Source organism: Didymosphaeria variabile, assembly GCF_027946475.1.
Source record: "Didymosphaeria variabile strain IMI 356815 chromosome Unknown scaffold_8, whole genome shotgun sequence".
Taxonomy (NCBI): Eukaryota; Fungi; Ascomycota; class Dothideomycetes; order Pleosporales; family Didymosphaeriaceae; genus Didymosphaeria; species Didymosphaeria variabile.
Genome location: NW_026611627.1, coordinates 1,384,524 through 1,397,556, shown reverse-complemented (window position 1 = coordinate 1,397,556; position 13,033 = coordinate 1,384,524). Strand labels below are relative to the sequence as shown.

Here is a 13,033-nt window from a genome sequence, read left to right as displayed (position 1 = left end):
CAATCAGTCAGCATTGGGCCTGTATGATTCAGGTAAACGCGGGGAAAGCGAGGACTCCACCATGGGGGCCATGCTACCAGGCCCCGGATGGGGTGAACAGGAGAGACGAATGGGATTATAAATGGAGACGGACCGAAGCTGCTGAGAGAGAGACACCGGAAGTTCCGCCGAGGCCCTCTCTTTCGTCAAGTAAGCTTTTCTAAGCTGACGATGAGATCTACAATCTTGCTGTTTGTTGCAGTTTGTTTTGCAATGACACAAGCCGCCGATAATGCCACCGTGCTGCCGGATGGAGCTTGGTATGTTATCAAACGTGGTTCCTGCAAGTATTTGGTGGCGCTAACGCTTGCTAAGGGACTCTCATATCCATATCATAGACCCTGAGCGTTATCCTATGGACCCTGAGCGCGACTACACTCCCAAAGCTGCGACTGTCAAGAACGCTACAGAGTGGCAACAAAAGCACGGCATATCTCACAGCGTCATCGTACTGCCGAGTGTTTACGGAACCAACAATTCCGTACTGATCGATGCGTTGAACACATTCAGTGGCTCCTGCCGCGGTGTCGTCGTAGTCGATCCGGAGAACATCTCCAACGAGACACTGGCTGAATTCCACGCTGCTGGTGTTCGTGGCGTACGCGTCAATTATGGCAATGAGGGTACAAACGATGAAATCGTAGAGGCGGTGAAAAAGAACGCGAAAGTTGCAAAGGTGCATGACTGGAACCTGCAACTCTGGATCCCAATCAAGGCGATGAAGGAACTAGTCGGCGTGATTCCCGATCTGGGCGTACGAGTTGTTCTTGACCACTATGGACATGCTATGGCGGGTTCTCGTACAAATGTTACGGCGAACACCTACGACCCGTATTCTATCACCGGGTTCTCCGAGCTTATTTCTCTCGTACAACGCAAACTTGTCTTCGTCAAGATCTCTGCGCCTTACCAAAACTCCAAGTCCGCACCATTGTACGAAGACATGCGGGTAATCGGACAGACGATAATGATCAATGCTCCCGACATGGTAGTGTTTGGTAGCGACTGGCCGCACACTGCGAGCAAAGAGGGCAATGCTGCAGCTGGTGGCAGACTGAATCCACAAGACTTTAGGAATATTGATGATGCGGGTTTGATCAAGCAGACAGTAGAGTGGGCCGCGAGTGAAGAGCAAGTGCGGAGGTTGTTTGTAGACAACCCAAGACGTCTATGGCAGTTCTACAAGGATGAGTAGTTCAAGGAGCGCGCACGGTCTCTATAAAGGATCTCAGTGTAGTAATCTTGTAACGTAGATTGATCGGCCTCGGATGTTAGCGAAGCTCCGATTGTTAGTTGTGGCCGATCTCTAATGTATCTTCTGATTGAACAATGAGTCTGAGCGTTACCTGTACTCAGTGACGGACTTTATTCAGCTCCGTTGTTGCATCTGCGGGCGCACGTTTTTGGGTAGAAGACAGGATGATGAACCATCTATAAAAGATATAAACCCCCAAAAGGGTTCGAGTAGCAGTTCCGTCCGATAGGAGCAGCCCCATGCAGTCTCTTGAACTAACTGGAGATTTCAGCCGTACCTTCGAACACCTCGTGCAACGAACCCACCAATATTTGACAATGTCGACTGACGCTCAGGCCAGGATTCTTATTATTGGAGGCGGAGTCGGTGGCTTGACGCTTGCCCAAGGTCTTCTAAAGAACAAGATCCCTTTCCATGTCTTCGAGCGCGATGAGTCTCAGTCATTCCGCGCCCAAGGGTACCGCATTCGCCTTGACGGAGACGCGGTCCATGCATTGAAAGAAGTCCTTCCACAGCACACATGGCAAAGATTGGAGTCCAGCGCAGCTGCAGAGCGCGAAACATCTGGAATTACCAAGATCGATGCTCTGTCTGGAGACGAGGTCAAGACAGGCCTCCCTGCAGGGCCACCTGGAGGTCCAGATGGCTCGAAAGGACTCAAAGGAGCGCAACACACCAATGAGAGACCGATCGCCATTGATCGAACGATTATGCGCGAGGTTCTTCTGTCTGGTCTTGAGCAACACATTTCGTTCGGGAAGGCATTCGAGCGATACGAAATCCGGAGCTCAAGTGTCACCACATACTTTGTAGACGGGACTTCTTACGACGGCTGCTTCCTCGTGGGTGCCGATGGAGTGAACTCGCGTGTGCGCAGGCAATATTTTCCACAGCTTTCCATTGTCGATACTACTGGTCGTTGCATCTACGGAAAGACCACTCTTACGCCTACACTGTCTGCCTCCGTGCATCCAAAGACTCAAAACGGCATGATCTTGATACAGCAACATTTTGAAGACGGCACGCCTTTGACGCTGTTTCTCGAGCCTATGCGTTTTCCAGATCCCGACCTCGTAACGATCATGAGTACTGAAACCGGGGCCAAAGAGACTGCCAAAGATTACATATACTGGGTCCTCTTGTCGCAAGAGCATTATTTCAAACACACGACTGCTGATCTTATACGACTTCCACCAGCACAGGCTGCAGACCTGTCTATCGAACTGACTCGACATTGGCACGGCACTGTTACGCCAATACTTACGCAGCAAAACAAGGCCGCTGCTTCGGCTTTGCGCATCGTCACCGCGGTCCCGGATATGCCCACTTGGAAGCCTTCAAAGTTCATCAGCGTCTTAGGAGATGCGGCGCATCCTATGCCACCAACTGCAGGTCTGGGCGCTGTCAGTGCCTTGAAAGACGTTGAACGTTTGCTCATTGCTATCAATGAGGGGCTGTCGGAGAAGAGTGTCGGAGCGTACGAGGAGGGCATGCGAGAATGGGCTTCAGAGGCTGTGAGAGGAAGCAGGGGTGGTGGTGTGAAGTTCTTTGGACAAGTCGACTTCTCTGAAGCTAAGCCTGTGGAGTTCTGATAAGGGCATACGAGAATCGCGTTTCGCGCGAAATGTAGATAGAATCAGTACCTCTGTAACAGATAAAAGCATTTCGAATACAGGAACAAGCCTATCCGGTCAATAAGCCACTCTCTGCGCTATCATCGCATCCAGTATACCCTGAACAATCGCTACTACACCACAAGCACCCGGATCTGGGATTGCGTCCGCTTCATTTTCGCCAGCCTCTTGCGCAGCACCGACATATGTAGATCTTCCATATTTGCTTTGCAAGCGAGTGGTGCTCTCACAGCCTTTTCGTGCTGCGTCAACAGCCTCGTTCAGTGCGGCAACAGCATCCTGATCAGCGCCCATATGTAATGACTGCACGAAAGGTATAAGCGCATCCATCATAGTGCGATCACCGACACCAGCACTGGTATACTTCCTCATCGTAGCAAGACCTTGCATGAGCGCGTCGCTGATCAAATCCAATGAGAGTGATACGTTTGGGTTGTTGCCGGCGGCTTGTTGAAGGCCTCCACCAAAGCCGGAGAAGAAGATGGAATAAAGCGCGCCAGAAGTGCCGCCCATAGTTGTGCCCAGACTGTCAGTCAGACGTTGAGTACTGGTCAGGAGATCAAACATATTTGCGGTGGCTAAGTCTGAGAATGTCTGCTTGAGACCTGCGGCACCAGCAAGGAGTGTCGTGCCGCAGTCTCCATCGCCAAGATAGGTGTCAAAGCGAGTTATTGCAGGCTCTTCTCGCTCTAGCGAGGAGAAGATGCTTTGTATCACGGCGTTGAAGAAATTTGCGTCACCTATGGTCTTGCGTCACTATTCTGCATGGTCCCTATGAAAGAGGTACTCACATTGGATTGTTTGCTTTAGAGGCGTAGTATCAATGTCCATAGGCGGAGCCTCCTTAAGTGGTGAGTCGGGGCGGACGGCCGTACTATGTTGATTGAAAGGCAGAGCAACTTGCCAGTTGACACAAGAAGTCGGCGCGTCTAGTAACCTAAACACATCGGCAGAGTGTGCCTGTTCTAAAGCCAGCAGGGTAATAGAGAAGCCGCGTCCGTCGAGCGAAGACAGATAGGTGCCTGAGTATACCCGAGACGGACTCATTCCAAAGTTCGTCTTCGAACCGTGCAATACGTGGTCAGTTATTGCAAGCAGCTCCAATTTGGACAGCCCCCCGAGGTTGTTGACTAAGAGCACAAACTGCGTGTTATTATTCCAGTTCAAGAATCCCCGCTCTTTGTTCGACTGATCCAGAATGGCAGATAGCATACTGCCGACGAGTGACATGATATCCTGCTCGCTGCTAATGCGTTGGGACCCGGGCTCGTTGTGAATGCCCATTCCAAGTTCCATTTCGCCTGGAGCGATTGTGCGACCTTCTTGCAATCCAGGAACAGAGCAAGCTTCCAATGACACACCGATGGTAGCGAGGCGATCCGCTACATACCGTGAGTTCGCAGCTACTTCAGCCAACGCAGCACCTTCAGCTGCAGATGCTCCAGCAACCTTGTGCACAAGGACAACGCCTGCCAGACCACGTCGTCCAACAAGTCCGCAACGTGATCGAGGGACTGCTACATCATCCTGGACTACCACAGTCTCGAGCTCTTGACCATCATACGCTCTTGCTTGCTCTGCAGCAAGGCCAAAATTGAGGCGGTCGCCGGTGTAATTCTTGATGACAACGAGAGACCCTTTGGGTGACGCAATATGACGAAGGCCTGCGCGAACGAATTTTGCATTTGGAGAAGCAAAAATTGGGCCGCTGACAGCTGCATCGAGCATACCGTTGGCGACGTAGCCAGTATGTCCCGGCTCATGCCCTCCACCACCTCCACTGAGCAGCGTGACTTTCGGCGCATGTTGACCCTGCGGGCGGTAAACCACTGCCAAATGTCAGCGTTTCCATCTATATACTCCTAAAAAGCACCCTCCAGTTGTGTCACTGACCTCGACTGGCCTTGTCGAGCTCCAAGCCCGGTTGGAGAGATGCACATGCGCGTAGGGCGCTGTCAAGAAGGACGTTAGGGTCCGAGATGAAACTCCTGGTATTCACTATAGAGAGAAGTCAACGCCCGCCAATTCTCCCCATACTCGCATAGCACTCAACATACCGCCCATTTCCAATGTTTGCTAAAGACAGCCTCGGCATGCTGCTGGGTGTCCAAATTTGTAACATCATCGCTAGACACTCGTCGGTCTGACTGCGATAGCTTTCTCGCATCGGCACCGCATAATGGTTGTCTCGATCTCGATAGTTGTCACTAAACGCGTGTCTGATCGATGGTCTTCGGATGGATCCGAAGAGCAGGAGCGTTCCGCCGCTAGGTCCCGGCTATTCACCGACGGTGTTTCGCCGAACATCTACATCTCTTCTTGAAGCATTGGAAACAACCTACCGCTACCTTTTACTCGTCCATTCGACAATATTGATTGTCTAGCGCAGCATTCGGCATGTATGCATTGTCGCGTAGTCACCAGGTCCAGCCGACAAGCGTTCTGCGGCTTTCCGCGTGCACTTGCCGTTCGTTTTCAGCCTCGGCTCATCTTTCCCGTTTCGAGCCTACTCTACCACGCGTCGCAGTCCTGTACCAAGAGCTCGACCCACCTCTCATCAACGGCATCAGGAAGCCGAAGAAGCCTGGAGGTATGAATACGAAGCAGGAATCTATCCAGACGCAAATGTTGACCCTACTCAGGCTACAAAGACTCGGGAGCAGACATCGCATATGTCTTAAAGTATCGCTGCGGGCTGGACGTTGTAACGCCTTCATCGTCACCTGATCCATGGAATGATGCGGATTGGGTATTCGGGGACACGGAATCTAGTATACTGTCTGCCGTCAATCAAAGAGCAACGCATCTCTGGGCCAACACAATCCTCTTCGCCAACCATCCTTTACAGACGTCTAAGAAGCTCAATGAGGCAGCAAAACATCTGAAAATCGTAGGCCAGCCGCCCAAGCTGGTGGAACTTTACGATGACAAGAATTACGTCAATGAACTCTTGAGGTTGAAAGGAGGCTACAAGCTGCCTTCAGCGCAACTTGTTCGAAATGAGGATGAGCTTGCAAACGTGCTTTCATCGCGACGGCAGTTTCCCGTTGTAGGTAAACCGGTTCGCGGGCGGGGTAGCCACGGCGTAAAAGTATGTCGAACAGGAGAAGAACTCCACAACCACTGCAAAGATCTACTTAGCCAACAGTCTTCTGTCATCGTTGAGGACTATCTCCCAGGAGTGGAGGGGACCATCACCGTGATGCCTCCTTCCCAAACCTCGGGAATCAGTGATTACTGGGCGATGCCCGTAGTCGAGCGATTCAACCACGCGGATGGCATCGCTCCCTACAATGGTGCTGTAGCTGTTACGCAGAATTCGCGACTCGTGACAGCCGAAGAGCACGAGCGAGATCCAAATTACGGAGACATACAACGTCAATGCGTCGAAGCTGCGACACTACTTCAGACGACGGCGCCAATTCGAGTCGATGTCAGACGAATCAGCGAGGCCAAGTCTTCACCATTCGCCTTATTTGATGTGAACATGAAACCTGTGAGTACACGCTGTAGAGTACGGTTTGAATCATTCTGACAGCCGTTGTAGAATATGACAGGGCCAGGCCGAAAGGGACGGGAAAATCAAGCGAGCTTAACAGCATTGGCAGCTGCTGGCGTGGGATGGGACTACCCGACACTGTTGTCAAAAATACTGGAATCCAGCAGCGCATTGCACGATCTGAGGAATGTCCATCCACCGAAATAGAAAGTGTACAGACACGACTGGAGTAAAGAGCCTTATCCGCATATGCTATACTGTTTTTGTGACCGGACACGTAGATTCCGACCCACGGTCAATACAACTCCAAACCTTTCGCTCCACTTGCCAGCACTCACCAAACTGCATATTCGCATCATTTATGCGCACTTGCGTCCTGACTACTAGCATAGGCGTGGCGCACAACATTTCTTCCGACACGTTGGCGCCTTCAACCCACGTTGCAGGTAATACAGGCTAAAGAGGCGCACTGCAAACACTCGCATATCACAACCGAATGAGCACTTTGGAAAGACTGTGGAGAATTTGGAACGCTAATCTACCGAGAAGTGGTGGTCGCTTGCTGTCGAATCGGCAAGTGCTCTATATGCATGGTTTCTGGCTATTTGCGCCATGCAGTCCCCAACGCGGCGCGTGTTTGGTCGTCGATCATGGCATCAGTATACATGAGTCGATGCGTTAGACAGGCGCATGGTCGTACCCGGATGCTTGGTTTGGTGTTTGGTCTTGTGATATAGAGGTGCTCCGTTGATCATAACCATTCGCAACCCTCGTCAGTCGGTTCGTATGGCCTTTCGCTGAATCGGATCACCCCTCACGCGTAGGATGGCAACTTCGCCAGCGACAACACTACTTGGTGTTACAGCGTTCCTTTTCTTGGTGATCCTCACTCTGTTCGGCGGACGCGTATACGAGAGAGCCAAGCAAAGACGGTTTCGATGGGATGACTATAGCATCACGCTGGCTACTGTATGTCAAGCTTTGGTTCAGTAAGACCACGCTAACCTGCACAAACAGCTTCTCGCACTTATCGAATGGTCTCTTGTCATCGCTGCCACTACGTATGGTCTCGGCCACGACGTAATTTCTTCTTCACGATACCTCAAAATTCACGCCCACCATCTTCTTTTCGCTTCGGACCTCTTCTGGATACCCACTACTGCATTAATCAGGATCGGCATTGCATTCACAGTCCTCCACTTTAAGCAAGGCCGCCCATGGCGGATCACGCTATCCCTTCTCATCGCCGCACAAGTCCTTTTCTGCATCATCAGTCTCGTGTTCATGGTTGTGCAGTGCATACCACTGGAGTACAATTGGAATGAAGCCATACATCGGGATTCTGTTTGCACGGCTAGCAACACGGTTCTATCAAGCGAATATGTACAAGCGGGTGTCGGCACTGCCACAGATCTCGTCCTGGCGTTGACGCCGTTATCGTTCGCGCAGGCAGGACTTGTCCCGACTCGCGAGGGGATCCTCGCCATACTTGTCATAACGCTCGGCCTCTTTGCAACCGCATGCAGTATTCTAAGGATCACGCTGCTCAAAGCGTACGCGGCCTCAAACGACGTACGACGAGACGCCATGCATATCACCCTCTGGTCTCTCCTCGAAGTCCAAGCCACCCTTATAGCAGCAAACATCGCCTCCTTCAAGTCCGTCCCACCGCCACCTCAACCTCCATCACACCACTACTCTTCCGTGCGAAGGCGCCGTCGAAACCCGAGATCCCGCCGCACTTCATCCCTCACGCACACTGACTCTTTCCAGCTTCCTTCGCTGCACCTATCGCTCACAAACTCGCACAAGCACAGTCTTGGCCTCGATACGAACGTGTCGTCCTTGACGGGGTCATCGACGCTCAAGCGATCGCGCAGTGAGGAGATTATCTGGCCGAGGGAATTCAAGGGAGAGGGGAGCGATGAGGATGGACACGATAGCCCGTGGCAGGAGATCATGGCGGCGGGAGGGATATTGATGACTACGGAGCTGGACGTGAGGAGTGAGGTGTTGAGTCGGGTGGGAAGCAGCGAGAGAGATAGGGCGAGTAGAGAACATGCAAGGAGGGAAGAGTGGGCGATAGCGGAAGATAGTGAGGGCATTAAAGGGGATTGGAGTGCGGTGTGATATATTTGCATACCAAAACGAAGCATGATATCACTAACAAGACACCACTGTGCCAATTATTGCCGCCACATGAAACGCGACTCCTGTTAGTTATGATAGTCCAAAACCCCAAAACCATCGACCTGTTTAAACCCTACAACCCTCGATAGCACTCCGGAAGTTTGACAAGGAGTTGTTATTGAAAGAAAGGTTCAATGAGCAATCTGTGCATCGAAGAATGAATGAAATACTGAATGCCAATGTGCATGTGTGAAGAGTCACAGTGCGTGCACTTCTCAATCCAAGTCTATTCAGCTGCTCCACGAAACCATGTCTAGGCTTCTACTCATTCATGCATCTACAATAACACAATGTTATCACAATGTTATCAAAATCATCGACTTTTGTGATTGTCTATCCTGACTGGACATGCTAACCGCGAGCTCGAGCTCGAGTTAAGCAAAGAGAAAAGCATGTTGCTTCTCGGGGGTATCTCCCTATACAAAGTGTGCTCAAGCAGAAACAAGCAGAAACAAGCAGAAACAAGCAGGTATCTCTCGGCATCGCATTGCGGTGCGTGCCATTACCACGCAACGCCCAATTCCAATATGAGTCAAAGGACACCGAATTCCTTCAAGAGAATCCTGGTGACCAAACACGATCACAATACTCCCAGGGATCTCAGACCAGATCATCTCATCCAATTTTAGACCCATCCCGACGCCTCATCGGTCCAATCGCAAGTCTTCTCTTCTTGCACATATTGCAATAGCTCTCCCACGATGGCACCTTCCTGCGTTGTGCCCGGCTCCGGTGCCCTCCAACACCCCTCCTGTTTATCCCACTCAGGCTCCAGAAAGGTTCCCGTCTCATGTCCAGCCTCGAGGGGGAAGAAGTCCGCATCCGAAGCGGTGATAGGATTGTATGCGGGAAGCTCGAAAGCGTTGATGAACCGGTCGTGGGGAACGGGGGCGTCGAACAGCGGTGTAAGCTCTTTCTCGGTACTCTCAGGGTCATGGGTTGTGAGGTCGACGAGGATGTCCGGTCCTGCGGGCTCGCGTCCCAGGCCGAAAACTTCCTCGAGTGGGGGAACGACGACGGGAGTGCTCCGATCATGCGCCGCCCCCAAATGCTCATGTTCGATACTCGGGACTGGCAGATCCGGGTTCATGCTCGGGAGATGTCCGTAGCGGTAGTCTATTGAGTTGAAATATTGGCACATATCGAACGCAACGTGGGTATATTCGACATCGAACATGTGTACGCCATTTTGCGAGGCTTCGCGCTGTCGAGTGTGATTTTGGATGTAAGTCTCGACCTCCTGCCGCTCCTGCCGGGTGCGCTCTTGGGCACGGAGGGAGGCATCGTGGAACTGCGCGAGGCGCTGGGTCTCTTGCGTGGAGTAGGGTTGTTTGTGCGCAGTGTGGTATGATTGCTTTGTGACGCGGGCGTTTTTGGATTTGTGTAGTATGTCTTGGTTGGTAGGGAGCGACATAGGAGGGTTCAAGGGATTCATGGGCCTGGACTGAGTGCCTTTGGGAATGATATCGCCGCTGATATTCTGGGCAGAGAGCATAGGATGGCCCGTTATGTTCTGGGCAGAGAGCATAGGATGACTTGTTGTGTTCTGGGCAGGCAGCATAGTGTGACCTGCTGTGTTCTGGGCAGACAGCATAGGATAATCTGTTGCGTTCATAGGTGGAGGCGGTGGCGGCATCTTGCGGCGGTCGTCTTCTGCTGATGCTGGAGCGCGAGACTGGGTTCGGAGTTGCGCTTCTAGAGTGTTCAGCTCCTCAGTGGAGTTGATACGGTGCATCGTGGCTCGTGTGCTCTGCTTGGAGGCCTTTCGTTGTTCGGGGGTGTTGCCTCGACGCGTACGCTTGGTGGAATTCTCTGGGCTGGCACTTCGAAGAATGCGCTTCTTGGTTCGCGTGGATTGACCTTGAGCGGCTTCTTGTTGAATCTTCTGGAACTCTTCGTAGACGGAAAGCTTCTTGCTTGGATGCTTGCCTTGTGCGGCTTCTTGCTGAATCTTCTGGGCCTTCTCGTAGACTGAGCGCTTCTTGCTTGGATGCTTGCCTTGTGCAGCTTCTCGTTCAATCGTCTGGAATTCCTCGTAGACGGAAAGCTTCTTGCCCGGTTGCTTTTCAGGGCTGCTGCTCCTCAGTGTACGTTGCGAGTGCTTCTCTGGGCTGGCAATCCTCAAACTCCGCTGCCTCTGTTTACCTTGCGCAGCTTCTTCTTCAATCCTCTGAAACTCCTCATAGACTGAAAGCTTCTTGCCTAGGCGCTTCTCTGGACTCGCGCTCTTCAAGCTCCGTTGACGCTGGCTACGCTCTCCACACTTCTCAGGACTCCCAATCTTATTCCTCAACCTCCGTGCCTTACCGTTGCGGTGCTCAACTTCTTGCAACTCCCTGGCTAGTTGTTCGTCAGCCGTCGACTGCGCTTCTTGCAGCTTCCCGGCTAACTGTTCGTCAGCTGTTGATTGCGCGACCTGCTCGTCCTGCTGCTTCTTGCGGAGAGCGCCGATAGGCTGCTTCTTCCTCTTCTTCGTGGGTGACAGTTGCGGCGGAGCGCTCTTGGGCGGTGAAAGACGAGGTCGCTTGACGGAGTGGGGTTGAAGTTCCGTGGAAGTGCCGTCAGCGTCGGAGGTGAGGTCGATGAACTCAACGCGCTTTCGCTTGTTGCTGCTGTCTACGTTTGGGTGAAGGGGAGGGTGACCAGACGGTCTCGGCAGCGCAAATAAGCCCAGAGGCGGCAGCCCAGGCTGGAGGAGACCGTACAGGTTCTGTACCGTCTCGTCAGCTCCCTCAACTTACCCCTGGCTACCCTATCAAGACTTACCCCTCCCGTCCCAAAGTTCTGCGCGTAATCACGCGCTTGCTGCTGAGCAAGCTCTCTGGCCTGCTGGCGGTCTCGCTCGAAGGTGTCCATGGTAGGACTTGAAGGGTGTTTGTGCGAGAACGCCAGTGTGGTGTTGTGTTGAGTGTCAAAACAAAATGGCGAAGTAGGTGAGGGCAAGAGGGCAAGAGAGGCGGGGCGGGCGTCGTCAGAGGCAACAAGTGAATGACAGGTACCTCATTAAAGGTTTTGATACCGCGAGATTCCCCAGGCTGCGATGCGATACCCAAACTCTTTGCCTGTCAGTGTTCAAAAGCGCACATATTAGAGCGCCGCGATTTGTGCAGAGAGTGCAAATGATATCTCGTTAATCGATCCTGTCTTGACTCCGTATCCCAAACAAATGCCGCTATGATGATACACAATTGACCTTGACCCTCCATGCGCCGCCCGAGCAGGCCCGTTCCAGGCGCGAAGCCCTCGCTTTTTTTTACCCATTGCCATACGCATTTTCTCAGCCCGTGCTGCCGCGTTCGCTCATACGTATCCTAGAAAACCAGTCAGCACATTCACACATAAATAGTCTAATTTTGAGTGAGTCCTCACCTTTCCGCGCGCCCTGAAAGAAGAAGCGCACGATGAAGACCTGTAGCCCAGCCATCGCAACCATCAAACCCACCTCCATCATGCTGAAGTTAAATATCCGCTTCTCCGTGCTCTTCACCGTGCTGAAATTCCGGTTCTCCCTCGTTCTGAAGTACTTCTGGCTCCTGCTGATGGTGCTCAACTGTGCGCTCAGCTTCAATATACTCTCCTCCAGCACGCTCGTCTGCTCCGGAGTCGATCCCTGTTTGCTCGGCAGCTGTGCGCGAACCTCGTTCTCGACCTGTGGGGCTCCTGCGTTAGACATCATGCCTTTCTCATATCTTGAATTGTAATTGGAGATCCAGCGTTGGAGCTGAGGCGGGGTGAGAGCCTCGAAAAAGGAAGTATCGGGGATAATAGTGGGATGGAAAGGTGCCCGTACCGCGATCTCGAAGTCCACCGTCTTCTCAGCGAAGGTGCTCATCTCGTTGTTAAAGCAGAAGCGGTACTCGCCCTCGTCGTTGGCCGTGAAGACGAAGTCGCCCTGGCGCTCCTTAGTGCCATCTAATATTACTCGATCGCCAGGGCCAGTGACTGCGTAGTCAACGTCGAAGGAGCCACCGGATTGGACCTGTAACTCAAATTAGCATTGGCCAGTCAAAGGGTAAAGGCAAACGTACGGCAAAGTAGAAGGCCACCTTGGTTCCCTTAGTCTCGACATTCGTGAAGAAGCACGCGCGCTCGTGGGCCTCCAAGCGGTAAGTCAATGCGGTGGCCGAAACAGTTGTCGCGCAGTAGGCCAGCAGGCCCGTCAAAGCTGCAAAAGTCCGCATCGTGGTGGTGGTTGCTTTCGTCGGACACGCGAGCCTCCAAGGCGTTCCCAGGGTCGACGTGCAACGTTCCAGCTGGCCGTTTCGGAAGAACATCGGGCCATGCGCGGAGGAGCTGCTGCATTGGCCAATCAGTGGGGCCGGGTGCCCGCATTGCACTCGAGCGCGTGCAGAGGGTTGTTAGAGAGCAAAGCATGTTCAAAGGGCATGGAAGAGATTGTACGTATGTGTTTTTTCG

General features: G+C 52.6%; 6 protein-coding genes across 6 annotated transcripts; 4 read left to right on the top strand and 2 right to left on the bottom strand.

The window, feature by feature from the left end:
• Window positions 1-271: 271 nt before the first annotated feature.
• Window positions 272-1,234, top strand: N0V89_010689 (uncharacterized protein; the record flags this gene model as incomplete). Its single annotated transcript, XM_056219430.1, has 2 exons — window positions 272-279; window positions 355-1,234. The coding sequence occupies 2 exons, from the start codon at window positions 272-274 to the stop codon at window positions 1,232-1,234; spliced, it is 888 nt and encodes a 295-aa protein (XP_056066557.1).
• A 377-nt stretch (window positions 1,235-1,611) lies between these two features.
• On the top strand, window positions 1,612-2,886 carry N0V89_010688 (uncharacterized protein; the record flags this gene model as incomplete). Its single annotated transcript, XM_056219429.1, has 1 exon — window positions 1,612-2,886. One exon carries the CDS (start codon window positions 1,612-1,614, stop codon window positions 2,884-2,886), a length of 1,275 nt encoding a protein of 424 aa, XP_056066556.1.
• A 99-nt stretch (window positions 2,887-2,985) lies between these two features.
• DAK2 (Dihydroxyacetone kinase 2) lies at window positions 2,986-4,992 on the bottom strand (the record flags this gene model as incomplete). The annotated part of the gene is made up of 3 exons (XM_056219428.1): window positions 2,986-3,668; window positions 3,720-4,757; window positions 4,986-4,992. The coding sequence occupies 3 exons, from the start codon at window positions 4,990-4,992 to the stop codon at window positions 2,986-2,988; spliced, it is 1,728 nt and encodes a 575-aa protein (XP_056066555.1).
• Window positions 4,993-5,325: 333 nt separating this feature from the next.
• On the top strand, window positions 5,326-6,634 carry N0V89_010686 (uncharacterized protein; the record flags this gene model as incomplete). Its single annotated transcript, XM_056219427.1, has 3 exons — window positions 5,326-5,518; window positions 5,571-6,424; window positions 6,476-6,634. The coding sequence occupies 3 exons, from the start codon at window positions 5,326-5,328 to the stop codon at window positions 6,632-6,634; spliced, it is 1,206 nt and encodes a 401-aa protein (XP_056066554.1).
• Window positions 6,635-7,252: 618 nt separating this feature from the next.
• N0V89_010685 (uncharacterized protein) lies at window positions 7,253-8,557 on the top strand (the record flags this gene model as incomplete). The annotated part of the gene is made up of 2 exons (XM_056219426.1): window positions 7,253-7,396; window positions 7,445-8,557. 2 exons carry the CDS (start codon window positions 7,253-7,255, stop codon window positions 8,555-8,557), a joined length of 1,257 nt encoding a protein of 418 aa, XP_056066553.1.
• A 685-nt stretch (window positions 8,558-9,242) lies between these two features.
• On the bottom strand, window positions 9,243-12,798 carry N0V89_010684 (uncharacterized protein; the record flags this gene model as incomplete). Its single annotated transcript, XM_056219425.1, has 4 exons — window positions 9,243-11,327; window positions 11,359-11,364; window positions 12,060-12,596; window positions 12,646-12,798. 4 exons carry the CDS (start codon window positions 12,796-12,798, stop codon window positions 9,243-9,245), a joined length of 2,781 nt encoding a protein of 926 aa, XP_056066552.1.
• Between the last annotated feature and the right edge of the window lie 235 nt (window positions 12,799-13,033).